The 19,062-nt window shown below is 53.0% G+C and overlaps 1 protein-coding gene across 4 annotated transcripts in view; it reads left to right on the top strand.

The window, feature by feature from the left end:
- Nucleotides 1–1,590: 1,590 nt before the first annotated feature.
- The window catches only part of PPIL2 (peptidylprolyl isomerase like 2), a 26,775-nt gene continuing 9,303 nt past the window's right edge, over nucleotides 1,591–19,062 (top strand). For all 4 annotated transcript variants that reach the window (XM_077874571.1, XM_077874572.1, XM_077874570.1 and 1 more), the window contains exons 1-14: nucleotides 1,591–1,752; nucleotides 2,689–2,738; nucleotides 3,563–3,608; nucleotides 6,082–6,144; nucleotides 7,651–7,702; nucleotides 10,579–10,630; nucleotides 13,583–13,674; nucleotides 14,512–14,601; nucleotides 15,422–15,497; nucleotides 16,198–16,358; nucleotides 17,471–17,546; nucleotides 17,966–18,072; nucleotides 18,478–18,567; nucleotides 18,859–18,892. In XM_077874571.1, coding sequence (XP_077730697.1) covers nucleotides 1,721–1,752; nucleotides 2,689–2,738; nucleotides 3,563–3,608; nucleotides 6,082–6,144; nucleotides 7,651–7,702; nucleotides 10,579–10,630; nucleotides 13,583–13,674; nucleotides 14,512–14,601; nucleotides 15,422–15,497; nucleotides 16,198–16,358; nucleotides 17,471–17,546; nucleotides 17,966–18,072; nucleotides 18,478–18,567; nucleotides 18,859–18,892 — 1,021 coding nt within the window. In that variant the 5' untranslated portion in view covers nucleotides 1,591–1,720. The remainder of the gene's footprint in view (nucleotides 1,753–2,688; nucleotides 2,739–3,562; nucleotides 3,609–6,081; nucleotides 6,145–7,650; nucleotides 7,703–10,578; nucleotides 10,631–13,582; nucleotides 13,675–14,511; nucleotides 14,602–15,421; nucleotides 15,498–16,197; nucleotides 16,359–17,470; nucleotides 17,547–17,965; nucleotides 18,073–18,477; nucleotides 18,568–18,858; nucleotides 18,893–19,062) is intronic.

Raw genomic sequence — 19,062 nt, 5'->3', positions numbered from 1 at the left:
AGTTTTTCCTAGCTTAGGCCCCTAAACCAGGCCTTATCCAGGTGTGGGTATAGAAAGAGTGATCTGTTCCCTCCCTTATTTTCCAATAAGCTGGTATGTTAGGTATGTTAGGGTTTTTTGTTTTTGTTTGTTTGGTTTTTTTTTTTTTTTTTTTGGATTTATTTATTTTTTTTTTTTTAATTTTTTATTTATTTATGATAGTCACAGAGAGAGAGAGAGAGAGAGAGAGAGAGGCAGAGACACAGGCAGAGGGAGAAGCAGGCTCCATGCGCCGGGAGCCCGACGTGGGATTCGATCCCGGGTCTCCAGGATCGCGCCCTGGGCCAAAGGCAGGCGCCAAACCGCTGCGCCACCCAGGGATCCCCTTTTTGGATTTATTTATTTGAGAGAGCACAGAGGGAGAGGGAGAAGCAGATTCCCTGCCTAGCAGGAAGCTGGATGCAGGGCTCAATCCTGGGACCCCAGGATCATGACCTGGGCCAAAGGCAGACGCTTAACTGACTGAGCCACCCAGGTGCTCCTGGTGTGTTAGTTTTCAACTAACAACCCTAGGGCACCCCCCTATGGAATTTCAGAGATGGGACCCATCTTACACACCAGCTATAGAATCAAACCTGCGTGTGAGAGGAGTCCTCACAAAATGCTTGATGACTGCTGGACAGTAGCAGATATTTGTTGAACCTCTGTGTATGCCCCACACCTTGCTTGGGAGATAATAAACCAAATGGTTGGGGTCCTTACTCTTAAGGAGCTTCCATCCTATCCTTGTGGATGTGTATCTAACCAGTGCACAGATCAAATTAGTAACAGGGTTAGAAGTTGTGGTAAGTCCAATGGGAGCTGAGTATGCAGACACGTATGCGTAGGTTGTCTGTCAGTGAAGGTCCCTCTGAGGAGGTGACATTTATATCGAAATCTAGAATATGAGGAGGCAGCTATGAGATGAGAAAGGGCAAGGACCACTGGCTTTGGGTGACTGGCTAGTGGTACAGTTGAGGAAACGGCGGGGGGGGGGGCTGTGAATGGGGTAAGGAGAATGCTATTTTGACCAGACATGTTAAATTTGAGATCTGTGGTACCTAAGTAGAGGCCAGGGGTCTGGAGTGTGGACGTTTAGTGATAAGAATCAAGGGATACAAGTGGTATTTAAAGCCAGGAGCCTGGGCGAGATCACCCAGTGATCTAGGGCTCAGGCCGGGGCACACGGACACAGCGATCTGGTGGAGGGAAGGGTCCTTAGGAAGACACGGAAGAGAGCAGCGAGGGCGCTGGACCTTCAGGGCCACGTGCCCCGGAGCCGCCAAGGCGAGGGGCCCGGAGGCGGTGGGGGCTGGACGGGCGGGGATGCTGGGCACGCAAGGAAGCAGAGATGAGGCCGAGACTGGTGGGACTCGCGGTGCCAGGCCTGAGAGGCCGGGGCGGGCTCGAGCAGGGACGGACGGGGCCGCGGCTGGTGCGCACGTGGAGGGGTCCCGAGCCCGCCTCCCGCGGCCACCTGACCAGGACCCGAGCCCCAGGACCCACCGCACCCCGTGCCCATGCGCACTCGGCTCCAGACGCCGCGCTTCCGGTCCGCCCTGCGCCCGCTTCCGGGGCGGGGCCGCGGGACCCGGAAGTAATTAGGGAGCTCGGCGGACAAGTCGGAGTCTGAGTTGTTGACAGTCGTTTCTCTGCCCTCGCTGGTCCTGGCGCTGCCAGCGCCGCCGCCGCCGCCGCCGTCATGGGGAAGCGACAGCATCAGAAGGACAAGATGTGAGTTGAGCCGCTGGGCCTCCGTGCCCGCCCGGCCCGCCCCCCAGCTGGTTCCCAGAGCCACGCTCCGATGCCGCTGGGTCCGCAAAGCCTCCGCCCCCTCCCCGGTGGGCAGTGACCCCCCCGGGCGCCGAGGTCTCCGGCTGCCGGTTCTGACCCGTCGTAGGTGCCCTCCTCCGAGCGCGGCCTTCCCGCCCGGTCTGCACTCGCGAGCGCGGCTCCTCAGTCAGCCCCTTGCCTTCTTGTGTCTCTTGAAATCACTCCAGGCAGGCTTTTCTCCCAAGGCCAACTCTTGTCAGAATCCCAGTAACTTACCTGTTGCTAAGTCTAGTGGTCAGCTCTCAATTCTCATTTTGTTGGGCTTCTCAACAGCATGTGACACAGTGACCACCTCGATCCTCCTGAAGCCCTTCTTCGGCGTGTGGGACACCTTATGCTCTTGATTTTCCTTCTGCCTCAGCGGCCACTGTCTTCTCAGGCCCCTTCGCTGGATCCTTCTCCCTCTCCCACAGACTTGGTACATCCATGTCCTCCACGTTTTTTTCTCCTTTACATTCTCCCTTGTGGTATCCCCTCTTGGAGTAGTCAGCTGCTTACTCGGCATCTCCATTTGGAGGTCTGATATCTCAAATTTATTTTTTATGAAGATTTTATTTATTTATTCATGAGACACACACACACAGAGGCAGAGACACAGGCAGAGGGAGAAGCGGACTCCATGCAGAGAGCCCGATGTGGGAACCGACCCCGGGTCTCCAGGATCACACCCCGGGCGGAGGTGGCGCTAAACCGCTGAGCCACCTGGGCTGCCCCATAGTAGATGTTTAATAAGCATTTGCTGAATGAGTGAAATGATTGAGTCATCAGTTACTTCCAGAGACTCTGTTCTCTTTATAAAGGGAGATGGTAGTAAGATTCTCTCTCTCTCTTCTTCAGGTATATTACCTGTGCTGAATACACTCACTTCTATGGTGGCAAGAAACCAGGTAAGGCATGCAATCCTTCTGTTTTCCTTGGTGTGGATGTGTGTCATGGGGGAGGTTGTAATTAAGGGCGCTATCTTCACTAGACAATGAGACTGTAAAAATTAACAATGAGCAAGAACACAGAAAGTGTAGCAGATGGATGCGTTTAGAACGCAGATAATTCGCAAAGGAGAAATTCACTAAACATATCCAAGAAAAATGCTTAATCCTCTTGGTGGCGATTTTTTTTTTTTTTTAACAGAGCACGCGAGATCGAGCGAGGGCAGAGGGAGGGAGAATCTCAAGCTGACTCCATGCTGATGTGGAGCTCAATCTCATGACCCTGAGACCATGACCTCAGCTGAAATTAAGAGTCAGCTTAACCAACTGAGCCACCTAGGCACCCCAGTGATGATATTTTTGGACGTAGATTAAAATAACCTTCTTTCTTCTGTCAAGTTAATAAAAAATAAAAAGAATGATAATACCCAAAGCTGTCAAGGCTCCAGTAAAAAAAAGTAAAAATTATTATACACTCAATAATTGCTGATGGAGGTAAAACCAACATAGTTGTCTTTGAAAGCCAAGCAAGGCCCTAAGCAGGGGTGTGAGGGTTGTGGGAGAAACCCAGCCGCAGTGGCTTAAGCAAGTATGTACTTTGGCCTCTAAGTTCTTTCTTGATGTCCTCCACGTGTTCTACCTATTAAAAGGTTTTTAAGCCACAGCAGTTTTTGCACTAGGTAATTTACACGAAGTTTTTCTTAACATGGTATTGAATTGTTGGTAGGAACACCTACATAAAGTTATTTATAGAATAAACTTTGTTTTATTTTCATCTTAAACAGATATCCCACAAGCAAATTTTCGTCGTTTACCTTTTGATCACTGCAGGTAAGAGTTCTTAGTGTTCATCTGTTCCTCTGAGCTGTTCTCTGATACTCATTATTTGACAGTGAATCTGATCCTTGGGGGATGCAGATGTGGTTTCTTTTTTTAAATTTTTAAAAAAAGATTTTATTTATTCATTCATGAGAGACACACAGAGAGAGAGGCAGAGACACAGGCAGAGAGAGAAGCAGGTTCCATGCAGGGAGCCCAATGCGAGACTTGATCCTGGAACCCCAGGATCATGCCCCAGGCTGAAGGGATGTGCCCAACCTGAGCCATCCAGGGGTCCCCAGATGTGGTTTCTACCTGTGTTCCCCCACCTAGATCTTCCTTAAACTGAGAGAAAGTGACCTCACAATGATAAGAACTAATACTTAGTGTGCTCATTCTTTGTATATTTATGCATTGTTTATTTTCTCCTCTTTCTTACCTTCCAAGGTCAGTAGACTCTGCTGTTAAGCCTATTTTAACTTGAGAGGATCAGTGTTTAGAAGTGGGAAGTCCTTCACCCAGGTGTCACATCCAGGAAGTGATGCCATTGAGGTTGGGCTCCAGGCCCATGTCTTTCATGCTTTACTTTTAATACAGAGTCTAAGTAATAGCATTGATAATCAGTCATGATACTGTGAGCCCCTCCCCCCTTCCCTGGGAACACAGGTTACTGGTGGGGATGGGGAGAGACCCAGCTGCAGAGCCACTGAGATGCTTCCTCCCGCCGTGGCTGGTATGTGTATGAACAGAATGGGTCTGCTGGAGAAGTGGGGCTAGGATTAATGAACCTCAAGACATTGGAGGTTTGGGGATGGTCCGTTTGGGCCTGAGTTTCCCCAAACTCAAGCTTGATCATCCCTGTTGGACACCTACACCATGTGTGTGTGTCCCATTGGGTTCTGATTCCATAGATGACGATGAGCCTTGAGACCTGATAGAGCTCTCCTAGTGATCTCAGCCAGACCCCACAGGGCGGTAAGGGTATAGGAAGGGCCAGGGTAGCAGCTACTCGATTTGCCCCAGGAGACTCCCATGTAGCCCTGAATCAGGGCTTTTCCCTATTCATGGCACTTGCTCAGAGAGGGTCAGCAGGTGAGACCCAGGCATCATTGGCTAGATTTCTCCCCACCAAGTTTTGTCATCAGCCTCATGGGAATGTGATCTCATTCAGAGTGGGGATGAATGGAATTTTATTTTTTTAAGATTTATTTATTCATAGAGACAGAGAGAGGGAGAGGCAGAGACACAGGCAGAGGGAGAAGCAGGCTCCACGCAGGGAGCCCGACATGGGACTCGATCCCGGGTCTCCAGGATCACACCCTGGACTGAAGGCGGTGCTAAACCGTTGAGCCACCCGGGCTGCCCAAATGAATGGATTTTATGGAAGTACTTTCATCCTTGGCTCCCAGTTCCTCCAAGAGGTCTCTAAACTGGGTTTCAGCCACTTTATAACTAGCTGGAGTTCTGGGTAAAAATGTGCTTTGAGGATATGCCCTTCAGGGCCCATTTGGGAGAAGATGCATGTACAGTGTCTTGTTGTTTGGAGCTTACTTTGGCGTTGGGTCCTGTTTCATCAGTCCCCCGCAGCAGGATCACCCCTGGGTTAAAGCAATAGGTTGGGTCAGAGAGGGAGGTGGCAAGGTGGCCCCTTGAGGACTTACTGCGGCAGCATCTGGGGAGGCGACCCTAGAGCTGCCTGGCTGTCCAGGTCCAGGGGGCTGGCCTGTCCAGACCGAAGTTAGAGATAACTACTATACAGACAAGCCAGGTCAGCCAGGGCTCTTGATGGCTAGCTCTAAAAACCTCATGTGAGAAAAAAGGGTGTTAGCTCAAGGAAGTTCACCGGGTACAGTTTCCCTTCACCTGGAGGTTCTGCTTTTCCTAAGCTGACCCTCCACAAGGTAGCAAATGGCTTGTGGCAGCCCGGATCTCTACAGACTCCTCTACTCCCATGTCTGTGTATTAGGACTTATCCAGGGCTCCTAGGACACATGCCTGAGTCATGTGCCTATGCCCTGGAAATGTGGGGGGAACTGTGTGCACACTCTTAAGTCAGGAGCAAACAGGGCACCACCAGACCACAATAGCTCCACTAGAGTCTCTTGGGTTGAGAGGGCAGTTCTCAGTAGAAGAGTGTGGCCTGCCTGCTGTGTGCAGTTTTAGGGAGTGAAATCCAGTCCTGCCACCCCAAGGCTACCTCCAGGAACCTCTTTTGGGCTCAAACGTGAAGATACGTGTGTTATATGACACAGCAGAGAGCATGGGGACAACCAGGCTGCTGTCGTCCCAAGGCCCCTTCGGCACCTCCTGGACCCTTGCCTTGTATTTATTGCTTTGTGCAGGGAGCTTCTGAGGGGTGGGGGTGTGGGGGTCACCTCTGTACTGGCACCCCGAGGAGTCCCATAATTGGAGGGAAGAAGGGAGGAGCAAAGCAAGATGTCATGGGAGCTGCTGCATGACCTCAAGTGACTCTGTCCTTTCTCAGTCTCTCTCTGCAGCCCTTTGCCTACCCGGTCTGCACCCCTGAAGGCATCGTCTTTGACTTGCTGTGAGTTTTCCCTCGACTTTTGAGCTAACAAAAGGGGTGAGACTGTTGACACCCACAGGGGAAATGGGAATATGGGACCAGCTGGAGGGTTTGTGGCTTCAGGCTGTGCTAAGCCAGCCATGCTGCGGTCTTAGCAGCCTCGGTAGCCCCGGGTGGCCTCTTGGGGACCCAGGAGGGACTTGCAGAGCCTTAAGGATGAGGCCACAGTGTTGCTGTGTCCCCTGGGCAGGCGGCCTTGGTGGCAGGTGCTGCCGTCCCTGCCTGGGGTGCGTAGATCTCTCCCTACACCTGGGGGCCCTGCTGTTCTCATCGGCCTATCTATACCTTTTCAGAATGTTAACTGAGTACTTTTTACTTTATGAAAGCAGAGCCGTAATTTAGGTACATATTTTCCCAGGCTTTGTTTTGAAAGCCTGATGCTCAGTTTTATGTTCCAATTTAAACAAACTTCTGTAAGTTTTTATGTTTCAGTCTTTTTTTAGAAAATGTGGAAAGTACTTCAAAGTAAAAAGAAAAATTTACTGTAATCACACTATCCGTATAGCTATTGTCAATATATATTTTTTAAGATTTATTTATTTATTCATGAGAGACACAGAGAGGGAGAGAGGCAGAGACACAGGCAGAGGGAGGAGCAGGCTCCATGCAGGGATCCCGACGTAGGACTCGATCCCGGGACTCCAGGATCACGCCCTGGGCCGAAGGCAGGCGCTAAACTTCTGAGCCACCCAGGGATGCCCCTATTGCCAATATTTATGCTTCTCTTTTTCTGAGTTTAGTTTACCTTAACATGGTTAAGGTAATATTGCAAAGATAGTTCTCCATTTTTCACTTAGTTGTGTCATTCAGAATTTTCTGGAAGCCTAATTTTTTTAAAAAAGATTTTATTTATTCATGAGACACACAGAGAAAGGAGCAGAGACATAGGCAGGGGGAGAAACAGGCTCCCCTCGGGGAACCCAGTGTGGGACTCAATCCCAGGATCCAGTATAACCACCTGAGCCAAAGGCAGATGTTCAACCACTGAGCTACCCAGGTACCCCTGGAAGCCTAATTTTCTTTCTTTCTTTTTTTTTTTTTTTTTAAGATTTTATTTATTTCTTCATGATAATACACAGAGAGGAGGGAGAGAGAGAGAGAGAGGGAGAGGGAGAAGCAGGCTCCATGCAGGGAGCCCAACGCGGGACTCGATCCTGGGTCTCCAGGCTCATGCCCTGGACTGAAGGCGGCGCTAAACCGCTGAGCCACCCGGGCTGCCCGAAGCCTAATTTTCAATGCTGGTTCAGTATCTCATTGTATGACCCTATCAGCATTTTCATGTATCTGGATATGTGGAAACCCATGTATCCAGAAACACTCCCTGACTTCTTTGGTCAAGATAAGGTGCTAACAGAAGTGAAGTGGAGCGAAGCCCATTTGCAGCTCTCGCCTGGACGCAGTCCTCCTGGACTGTTGCCTCATCCCCAGGCTGCACCTAACTCCCCTCCTGTCTTCTCTTCCCTTTAGTAACATCGTCCCTTGGCTTAAGAAGTATGGGACCAACCCCAGCAACGGAGAGGTAGGTAGCTGGGCGGGAGTTTGAGGGATGCCGGTGAATGCTATCTTCTCATCTGTCCTTTTGTTCTGTGGTTTTCTAGTATGCACGAGTGTGGTAGAGGGCTGTTCATAGGGCCTCATGAGCGGGACTGTCCTCCCCACTTACCCACACAGTTCCTTTCTGGAAATGTTCCCTACACGTACATGCATATGGGCAGATGTCCCTCTGCTTCCCTTGGGCCATGGATGCAGTCACACGCATGAACCCCTGTGTACCTTGCTTTCGTGCCCCACAGCATGTTGGAGATCTGAATGTCAGTGCATAGGGCCCTGCAGCATTCTGTGGTGGCTGCTGCAGTTTATTTGAAGTTACCTGCTGTTCCTGACAGTGGACAGGGAGCACCCTCGTGCACGTTTCTTTGGACACGTGTATGAGTGTCCTCCTAGGACTGCTGGGTCACGGGGTGGGTGCGTTTTCAGTTTTGGTAGCTACTAGCAAATTGTCCTCCGGAGAAGTTGCCTGTTTCCCCCTACCTTCAACAACCCTGAGTACCAATTTTTTTGAAATTTTTATTCTTCGAGATGAAAGTGTTTTTTTTTTTTTTTTTTTGAAAGTGTTTTTTAATCTTTTTTTTAAGATTTTATTTTTAATCTTTATACCCACAGGGTGTAGGCCTCGAACCCACAACCCTGAGATCAAAGTTGAATGTTCCACTAACTATGAGCCAGCCAAGCGCCTCTTAATTTGTATTATCGTGAGTGAGGTTAAGCAGCTTCTTATGTGTCACTCATACACCAGTGTCAGGAATTTTGTACCGCTTGGGAAGAGGGCCCCAGAGCCAAGTTCCAGCTAATTCACTTTTTCTGTCCCCACACTGTGTGCTCCATCGTAAACCCGTGGTGCTGCTACATTTTCCACATTCTGGTGGTCCCTTTATTTCTCGGAGCCCTCTTGTTCTCTTGCACAGGCCCACGTCTTCAGTTATTCAATTGCATCTACTTACTCAGCGAGGTGTTAGCCTGCCCTGCATGCAGGGCCTGCGGGCGGTCAGCTCTGGGTAAGAGGCTCACCAACAGGGAACCTGGGGTGGAGGCCTTTGGGCACATCTGTGGAGCAGCGCCACTGAAGCTGAGACTGGAGATGGGGGGAGATGGTAGCAGATAGTCCAAGGCTATGTCAGGAGGTCCTCGAAGGCCCTGGGGGGAGCTCAGGTTTGTTCTGACGGTGCTGGAAGCCAGGCAGGGTTTTAGGCAGAAGCATCTTGTGATCTGGCCTGTATATTTATTTACTTATGATTTTATTCATTTATTTGACAGAGCACAAGCAGGCAGAGTGGCAGCAGGGGGAGAGGGAGAAGCAGACTCCATGCGGAGCAGGGAGCCCGATTCGGGGCTCGATCCCAGGACCCTGGGATCATGACCCGAGCTGAAGATAGACTGAGCTGACTGAGCCACCCAGGTGCCCTTGGCCTGTGTTTTAAAGGCTCATTTTGGCTGCAATGTGGGAAACGGGACTACAGGGATGCCAGGGTGGAGGGGGAAAGCAGCCAGGGGCTATGCCCTTGTCTGCATGAGAGGTGCTGTGCAAACTTGGATCAGGATGGAGGCAGACGGGGTGGCACAGAGAGGCTGACCCCAGATTGCTGTTACCTGTGGTCCTGTGGGCCTTGCTGGGCCATCACATCAGGCTCTGTGTTTCCGCAGGGCAGGGAAGAGCTCAGTAGGAGCTCAGTGGAGTCCCATCTTGTGAGGACTGGATCAGTTAGCATGGCCTGTGCCAGAGGTTCCAGGGAGACAGGTGGAACCAGGTGATCTGGCCTGTGTTTGGCATTCCAGGCCAGCAGGGCTTCAGTGGGAAAGCAGATCCCTCAGAATCAGAGCCCCAAGCGGGAGGGACTTACGTGCATGGAGTCAGATCAGGCAGTTGGGGCGGAGGTGGGATGAGGAGGGCCAGCACGGGCTCGATTCCCCCCACGCCCCACTTTTTAATGTTTTGTTTTTCTTAAATAGTCCTTCAGCAGAACACTAGGGGCACAGCTGTGTACTCACCACCCAGATGAAAAAATAATATTCATTTTTAACTTCAGATGTAATTGGTGGATCAGGGCTCACATTAAAAATGTGTGAACACTGGAGAAGTATAAAACAGACCTCCATCCTTGGCCTCTAGCTGTGGGGTCGCCCCTGTGAGCGAGTCGATGTGCCACTCTGAGGATGGGGGTTCCACTGTGCAGCCCCTCTCCTCCACATTGCTGCTGGGTCCCTGGGGGCCCTCGGGGCAGCACCTCTTTTTTTTTTAATAATAAATTTATTTTTTATTGGTGTTCAATTTGCCAACATACAGAATAACACCCAGTGCTCATCCCATCAAGTGCCCCCCTCAGTGCCCGTCACCCATTCACCCCCACCCCCCCGCCCTCCTCCCCTTCCATCACCCCTAGTTCGTTTCCCAGAGTTAGGAGTCTTTATGTTCTGTTTCCCTGTCTGATATTTCCCACACATTTCTTCTCCCTTCCCTTATATTCCCTTTCACTATTATTTATATTCCCCAAATGAATGAGAACATACAGTGTTTGTCCTTCTCCGATTGACTTACTTCACTCAGCATAATACCCTCCAGGTCCATCCACGTTGAAGCAAATGGTGGGTATTTGTCGTTTCTAATGGCTGAGGAATATTCCATTGTATACATAGACCACATCTTCTTTATCCATTCATCTTTCGATGGACACCGAGGCTCCTTCCACAGTTTGGCTAGGGGCAGCACCTCTTGCCTGTAGCTATGAAGACTTGCAGGGTCGGAGACTTTTCCCATCTCTCTGCTTCACCTAGCCTCATAGGCTCTGCATTTCTTCACATCAGTCACTTATTTGTTATTAATAATTATTCTTTTTCCAGAAACTGGATGGGAGGTCCCTGATCAAGCTGAACTTTGCAAAGAACAAGGAAGGTGAGTGATCCCCCCCGTTTTTTTTTTTGTTTGTTTGTTTTTTGAGTGATCCCTTTTACAGTCAATCGGAGACAGTGCCACAGACTCCAATGACCCTGCCTTTCACTGAGTTCTCTGCAGAATCCGTCATTCCTTTCTGATTAAGACAGACACTTTAATTTTTCAAAGATGTAGGGGTGCCTTGGCTGGCTCCGTCAGTGGAGCACACAACTCTTGATCTCAGGGTTGTGAGTTCAAGCCCCACATTGGCAGTAAAGATTACTTCAATTAATAAAAATGGTTAAAGTGGCAAACGTTGTGTGTACTTTACCGCGATTAAAAAAAAAAATATATATATATATAGTTAACATAATTTTTCCTTAAAGGTCCAGGTAGTTTAAAGCTGGGAGTAGGGTGGAGGATGAAGTGTTGAGTTTTGGTCACTTCTTCCCAGAAGGGCAGTGGGGCCATGAGGGCTGCTCACAGCTGCATACAGCTGAGCCCTGTGGGCATGGACTCTGGCTGAAGTCCTGGTCCTCTCATTGCCAAGGGCAGGAGCTGCTCAGGCTGAGGCCCAGGGCAGGTGGGTGCGGTGGTGTGATGGATTTGCTGAACAGTTCTCTGGGTGGGCTTCTCCTCACTCACCTCTGGTTGTGAAGCCCCACCTTCACCCAGGGGTCCTGCTTTCTAGCCCCTGGCACCCTCTGGCCTTTTTATTTGTCAGATGCCAGAGCTGAGATGACCCCCACGGGCACCGACCTTGCTCTTGGCTCTTTGGGGGCCTGGCACAGTTCCCTCAGCCTGTGCAGATGCCAGGTTGAGGCTGTCTGCACTTGCTTGTGTGTGCATTCCGGGAAGGTGCTGAGGCACCTGAAGCTGGGGCCTGACACTCCTGTGTCACCCCAGAGCCTGGCCCACAGTGGGTGCCAGCTCACTGTAAATGAGAGAATGGCCTTGACAGACCAGAAGCACAGTGCTTTGTGGACAGTCCCTGGAGGTTGAGGAGCTCCACGTAGGTAGCCAAGCCCCATGGACCTTCTCTGAGATCAGTCAACTCAGGCCCACAGTGTGTCTCTCATTCAGCACATACTTACTGTTTCTCATGTGCAGAGAGCAAAACAGGTCATTTCCTGGAATGAAAGGAAGCTTGCATTATGGTGAGGGAGGAAACTGGAAAACAGTTGACCATAGTGTGTCAGATGCTGCCTCTGCCAGCAACTGGATTTCAGGAGCAGGGGAGGAGAGAGTCCTAGCAAGACACGCTGACAGGGTTTGAGTGGGAATCCGATGAGGGAGGAGGCGTGAGATGTGGGGGGAAAGCATCCCACTGCAAAGGTCCTAAGGAGGCCTGTGTTGCTGAAACAGTGTGAGAGTGGAAGCAAGGGGTTGTGGTTGGAGGAGTCTGAGTTGGGGACGGTGCAGAGCAGTTAGTTGTGCAGGGGCCAGGCAACTACGGGTCTCTCAGATGCTGGCCAGAGAGGAGAGATGAGATCTGACTATTCACCTGTGTTATTTTCTTTTTTTAAATAATTTTGACCAAAAAAATAATAATAATTTTGACCAGCAAGCACCTTTTTTACCTTTTTTGTTTTGTTTTAAGTAGGCTCCACACCCAGCGTGGGGCCCACTGCAGGGCTCACATTCCTAACCCTATGATTAAGACCTGAGTTGAGATCAAGAGTTGGACGCTTAACTGACTGAGTCACCCAGGAGCCCCTTTTGCCTTATTGTTATTTTAGAAGATGTGGGATCCCTGGGTGGCGCAGTGGTTTGGCGCCTGCCTTTGGCCCGGGGTGTGATCCTGGAGACCCGGGATCGAATCCCACGTCGGGCTCCCGGTGCATGGAGCCTGCTTCTCCCTCTGCCTGTGTCTTTGCCTTTCTCTCTCTCTCTCTATCATAAAAAAAAAAAAAAAAAAAAAAAAAAAAATTAGAAGATGTACTTATTTATTAGAGAGCGAGAGCATGGGTGTGTGCTTGCTTGTGAGGAGGAGAAGGGGCAGAGGGATAGGAGAGAGAATCCCCAAGTATACTCTACGCGGAGCATGGAGCCCGATGAGGGGCTCCATTCCAGGACCCTGAGATCATGACCTGAGCCGAAATCGAGAGTCAAGCGCTTAACTGACTGAGCCACCCAGGCAACTCCCTTTTTTTGTTTTTAATTGAAAACTTCAGATGCATGAAAGTAGAGAGACTTAGTACGGTAATCCCCTGCCCTGTAGCCATCACCCAGCTTCAGTTCCCATTCACTTAGGACTGTGTGATTTTACCTGTGCTCCCCTGTGGCACCTGCTTAGGTAATTTTGAAGCAGATGATCAGAAACGTGTCGTTTCATGCTTAAGTACTTCAGTGTATATCTCTAACAGATAAGGATTTAAAATACTTTTTTAAATATAGTACCGCCGTTCCATCTAAAAAGTTAACAGGAATTCCTTAGTGTCATCAAGTAACCCAGCCAGTGGTCAGAATCTGGAATACTTTCATGATCTTTTTTTTTATAGTTTTCAAATCAAGATTTTTAAAAAATCCACAGTTTTGTGTGGTTGGTATCGCCTAAGTCTCTTAATCTGTAGATACTCTGCTGCTCTTTTTTCATAGTTTGTTAAGACTTACTTGAATGGGCTTTCTGGCTGCCTGGTGTGGAGTCGGCGGGCACGGGCAGGGAGGGCAGTGGGAGTTTGTTGCAATGACACAGCGAGGGAATGGGGGGGCGTATAGGAGGTTGGGGAATGTGGCAAGATCTGAGATGGAGGAGGGGTGGTGGTTGCTAGCAGCGTGTTGGGGGCTGATGGAGCAGACGACTCCAAGGAAGACCACGTAGGGTTTGGGTTTTGCGGGACAAGTAGGAGTTTCTCAGTGGGATTGGAACAGGAGGCTTGAGGAGCTGGCTGTCCCTCTGGGTCTTCGGAGGTTCAGGGCATGCTGACACATTGTCTCCTTTCTCTGTTCTCTTGGCGTGTGTCTTCTTTCTAGGAAAGTACCACTGCCCAGTGCTGTTCACCGTATTCACCAACAACACCCACATCGTAGCCATCAGGACCACCGGCAACGTGTACACCTATGAGGTGGGTTCTCAGGAGCTGCGGCACATATAGGTTCTTCAGGTATATGCCCCAGGTATATGCCTCAGCACCCAGGTGCTGAGGGTGCACCGGGCGCCGTGGGCACAGCCTGTCCCCGTGGAGCTTACGTGCTAGAGCCCTTCCTGTGGCCTCCTGACCTGAAACCTGGGAGGTTGTTTTATACTCGGGGGGTTGGCCCTGCAGTCTTCATCTTCGCTGACCAGGCCCTGGGAGGGAACCTGTGCTCTGATGGCAGGTCCAGGAGAGCGCTGAGTCCCCCCTCTGCCGCCTCCTGCTGGAGTCCCCAGGAGGAGCAGATGCAGACTGGTGGGCACGCCTGGCGGTGGGCGGCCCCGATTTCCACCCGCATCCTGCTGCTCTGGGCCAGCAGAGAGTACAGCAGCAGTCGCGTGGGCGCCGTGTTGCAGGGAAGCCCTCTCTGAGCTGTTTTCCCACCTGTCCCTGGCTGTTGGCAGGGTCTGGATCTCCAACGCTGCCCTGTGGGGCCTGGGGGTCACTTTTGCCCAAAGTGTGCACAGATTTGGTTGGAGGGACTTGGTAGAGATGCACGGCCAGCGTTGTTGAGCCTGTTTGCTGATGTCAGATGTGTATCATTGGAGTGTCCTTCAGTGAGCCTTGCTGAGATGGCTGATTCGAGTGTCTGGGGCTCGGCAAGCTCCGTCCTCCATGGTGGGGCCACTGCTGTGAGCCCCCAAAGAGTACGTGGTCGTGCCATCCTTTTCTGCACCCCTGGAATGGCGCCAGCCCCTGGGTGGGCTCCAGGCTGCTGGTGCCAGGGTGGGGCAGGCACCATAACAGCGTGCTCCCTCCTGGCTGCAGGCAGTGGAGCAGCTAAATATCAAGGCCAAGAACTTCCGAGACCTGCTGACAGACGAGCCCTTCTCTCGGCAGGATATCATCACCCTCCAGGTGGGCGTCCCCTTGCCACTGCTGTTCCCAGGGAGGACTGGGGTGCCCCCTGCCAACCCCTCCTTCTCGCCCAGGCTCTGGGGCCTGCCTAGTTTTGGTTTCCCAGCTCTCCCCAGCTCCTGGGAGCACCCCCAGCTCCAGTGCCCCTGCTATCAGTCTAGGTCTTCACACGGCTGCTCTTCTCTGGTTCTCACACCTCTCCTAATGCCTGTCCTTGCTCTGTCACGGCCACTCATGTCTTCCATGAAAGCCATCTCCGAATCCAAGTGGGAGAGGATGGGCTGGTGTGTGCTCTACCCCAGGGTTGAGCATAGGACGTGCCTTGAGGTGCCAGACCTGAGTGGGTTCCTGAAAGGCCTGGACTTAGAAACTCTAGGGGTGGCCTTCGTGGGCCATTCCTGTCCATGGCTTGTCCCCTCCTCGTCAGAGGTCCATGCACACTCACTCCCATGGGGTTGCTTGCAGTCACCAGAGCCTGAGGACTGCAGGCTCTGTGTCTGGCAGCTGGGCTGGAGGGAGCTTGGGAGGGTGTGTCGGAGGCCTAAGGTGGATGCCCTGTGTCTCCCTACATCCCCATGATGAGGTCTGTCCATCCTGTGGCTGCCTAGCAGCAAAGGATGCTCGTCAGCCATGTGCTGAGGGGCAGGGGACAGAGTTTGGCGTGCAGACCAGCCATTTGTGCCACTGTCCCCACCCTGCCCCTGCTCGTGCCCTTGCCTAGGCGGAGCCCTCTCCTGGCCCCTGCTGCCCTCCATTCCCAGCTCGACACTCCATTCTCTGCTGCCGGCTCACTGTGCTGCACGTGTTCTCTTTGCTGCAGGACCCCACCAATTTGGACAAATTCAATGTCTCCAACTTCTTTCATGTTAAGAATAACATAAAAATAACAGATCCAGGTAGGTACAGCCACGGCTGCTCTGGGTGCCAGGGGTTTGGGTGAAATAGGTCAGTGCTTTCTGGGTGAAACCCTCACCTTGCTGGGGACCGGAGCACCAGGAGTCTAGCTCAAGCCCAGACTGGCCGATGCTTAGCTTCTGTGCTGAGGTTGGCAGCACCGCACCCGCCCACAGGGAGCCCGATGTGTGGAGTCCCAGCTGGGGCCCACATGCTTGATGCCTACAGCCTCATGCGCTGGTGGCCTTGCTGCTGCCTCCTCCCCACTCAAGACTCAGCCCAAGGACCCCCTTTGCTCCTTAGAGATTCTCTGTTCCCTTTGTGGGGACAGGTGGTTCATGCAGGCTGCTGGGTCCCTCTGGCATGGAAGCAGGTCCCAGCATCGAGTGGTACCGGGCTGTGTCTCAGCCTCTGGGGCCAGAGCACAGCTGGGGCCAGAGCCCGGAGCCGACCACAGTGGAAACTGCGGGCGGGCTGACTTGCCACCCTTGTGGGCTCTTGCCTTGCTTTCTTCCTCCGCACCCCCCTTCCCTGCCTCGTGGCCACCAGGAGAGTGTTACCGTGTGGAGGCTTGGGTAGTCGGCCTGTGTCTTGTTCTGGGCTTCCGGTGTTGGAGCTGGCTGTGGCCCCCTGTCCCCGTCGTGCCTGTCTGCAGACATTGCTGGGGCCATGGTTGATCAGGGCCCCCGTGCTGTTTTGTAGATGAAGAGAAGGCAAAACAGGACCCGTCTTATTATTTGAAAAATACAAATGCTGAGACCCGAGAGACACTGCAGGAGCTCTACAAGGAGTTCAAAGGAGACGAGGTCCTGGCGGCCACCATGAGAGTCCCGGAGAAGAAGAAAGTAGACAAGCTGAACGCTGTGAGTGGGCAGAGGGCTACACGGCTGCCAGCACAGCCAGCCTGCCCATCTCAGCCCCTCAGAGGGTACTGGGGTACATGTGGAGGGCTACACTGAGGCCGGGCCTCAGGAAGCCAGGGGTGGCAGATGGGCGTGCTGGGGGCCCCGCACGGTCCGTATCTCACCCTAGCCCAAGCTCCGTAGTCTGGACTTGACATGTTGAGTGGACTGCTGCCTGGTTACCATGTGCCGCTGCAGCCTCAGGTCTGTGTGTCTGGGGACAGCAGAGAGGGCAGCCCGTGGGTGCAGCTCCTGCCTAGAGGAACCTCTGGGAGAGACTGCAGGGGTGTTTGAGGATGCCATGGTGCTGAGAGGAGAGGACAGCGGGTGCCCCCTGCCTGGGCCTCCTCCTGAGTGACACGTTTGCTTCTCGCAACACTCACCAGCCAGCCCTGAGGCCCCCGTGTGCAGTGAGGGTGTTTGGAGTTGTGCCCCAACCCATCAGGCCCCAGAGCTGCCTGCCCCTTCCCCTCTTCAGGCAGGGCTGTGGGGGGATGGGGGATAGAGGTGGCTCTGAGGTGCCCTCAAAATTACCCAGGAAAACTTGCAAAAGACAGTTTGTTCACAATCCCACCTCTCTAAAACGACAGCACTTAGCATTTTGTCGTGCTTCCTACTGAGGGTAAGAAATCCCTTTTTTTCCATCACTGTCTCAGATAAAAATACAACCTAATGGGGCTTATTTTTCCCTGACTAAAAAAGCAGTGTGTTCACTGTAGAAGACTGGAGCCTTTAAAAAGGAATTAGTCCCTCACACTGTGAACCTCAGGGGTGACCGGTTTCTACTTATTTCCAGGGTTTCTGTTAACATGAGAGCCTTGGCCAGCTGGGCCTCAGCCTCCCATGCAGGCAGGCCCCTCTGTGGTTGGTACCCCGGCTCAGTCCCCTCGTTCCCTGGGCCCTTAGAGTCGATGCAGGCCAGGCCAGGCCCCCCGGAAGTCCCTGCCAGGCTCTCCGGGCAGCGGCAAGGGACAGTTTTTTGGAGGAAGGGCACTGAGTGGGGCCAAGTGGCAGCATCCAGGCCCTCTGGCTTCCCGGGGCGCCACTCACGTGCCCCCTGGTTCCCTCTGCAGGCACACTATTCCACCGGGAAGGTCAGCGCCTCCTTCACGTCCACCGCCATGGTTCCAGAGACCACACATGAAGCAGGTAGCTGCCTTTGCCTCTCCATCCCCAGCAGTGCTGCCTGACAGTGGCTGAACACCGGGCGCCGGCCCCACTGAGCGTCGCTCCCCCGTGCTTGGCCTCCATGGGTGCTTAGGCAGCTTGGGCATGGTCAGGCAGCGATGGGCCCTTTCTCAAAGGGTGTCTGTGTCTAGGCGGGCAGTGGCTGCAGTGGGGGGCCCCCTGTCCCCTTCTACCCACCATCCTCCATATCCAGGCTTAAACGCTGAGCCCCTCCTCCTTCTCCCTCTGCCCGAGAACCTACCCTGTCCCGCGCCCAGGGCCCATGAGCCTGTGCTCAGCGGGGCAGACCCTCAGGCTCCTGGGCCCGGAGCCTGGCGGTGGGGTTGGAGGGGTGTTGCCCCAGCTGGAGGGCAGCGTGGAGCTCAGGCCTCTGTTTACAGCTGCCATTGATGAGGACGTGCTGCGCTACCAGTTTGTGAAGAAGAAGGGCTACGTGCGGCTTCACACCAACAAGGGCGACCTCAACCTGGAGCTGCACTGCGACATGGTACGTGTGGCTGCCGTTCCTGCCCCGAGCCCGTGCTCCGTGCCAGGGTCTAAATATGCAGCCGCACTTGGTACGTGTTGCAGTAGAATGTTCCACTTGGTCTCTGGAAGGCATGGTGCTCATACTTCCTCCCCGGAGGGGATGCTGTTCGCTGTACATCGTAGGCCCGTGCTCTGGGAGGGGCGTGCACACCCTGCCCCCACTTGCCTGAGTGTGTCTCTGTGGCCCTCGCTACAGGGTCACGGCAGATGCACGCATCTGGTCGTTGAGCTTCACGGGTCCTGTGTCATCTTGTTGGGCCTGGGCAGCTGACTGGCACCTCGCACAATTAAGGCCCTGGGTGGTGGTTGCAATCTGCCCGTCAGCTGCTCATCACCTCACAGAAGTATCTGGGCTCTTTTGTAGACGCCAAAGACCTGTGAGAACTTCATCAAGCTCTGCAAGAAGCAGTATTACGATGGCACCATCTTCCACAGATCCATCAGGAACTTTGTGGTGAGTGACAAGGGTCTGCACTGGCCACAGCCTTGCACCTCCAAAGGGGCTGTGTGACTCCTGTCCAGGTGTCCTGCGAGTCATAGCTGCAAATCCCTTCTCCTCGGGGGAGGGGGGAACCTGCGGCCTGACCCCTAAGAGTCCCCAGCCCAGCCATGCTGGGCTCGTGCAGAGCTGGCCTGGGAGGACCCTGTCCTTGCTCTTGAGCCCACGTGGCAGGTGGGCAGTGGCCTGAGGGCCAGGCGGGGCCTTGGGGGCACAGCTTGCTGACTGGCTTTTTTGTTCTTACAGATCCAGGGGGGTGATCCCACCGGCACAGGGACAGGTAGGCACTGGTGCAGGGGCTTCCCTGGCAGCTTTGGCTGCTCTGTAGGCCGCGGTGGGGGTGGGGGCCGTGCCGAGAGGTCCAGATGTGGAATCTGATAGGCCAGCTACCAACCTGCTGTGTGACCTCAGGCACATCCCTCAGTTTTCTCATTTTGAGATGGATGCAAG

This window comes from Canis aureus, chromosome 27 (assembly GCF_053574225.1).
Source record: "Canis aureus isolate CA01 chromosome 27, VMU_Caureus_v.1.0, whole genome shotgun sequence".
NCBI lineage: Eukaryota > Metazoa > Chordata > Mammalia > Carnivora > Canidae > Canis > Canis aureus.
This window is presented reverse-complemented; position numbering and strand designations above follow the sequence as displayed.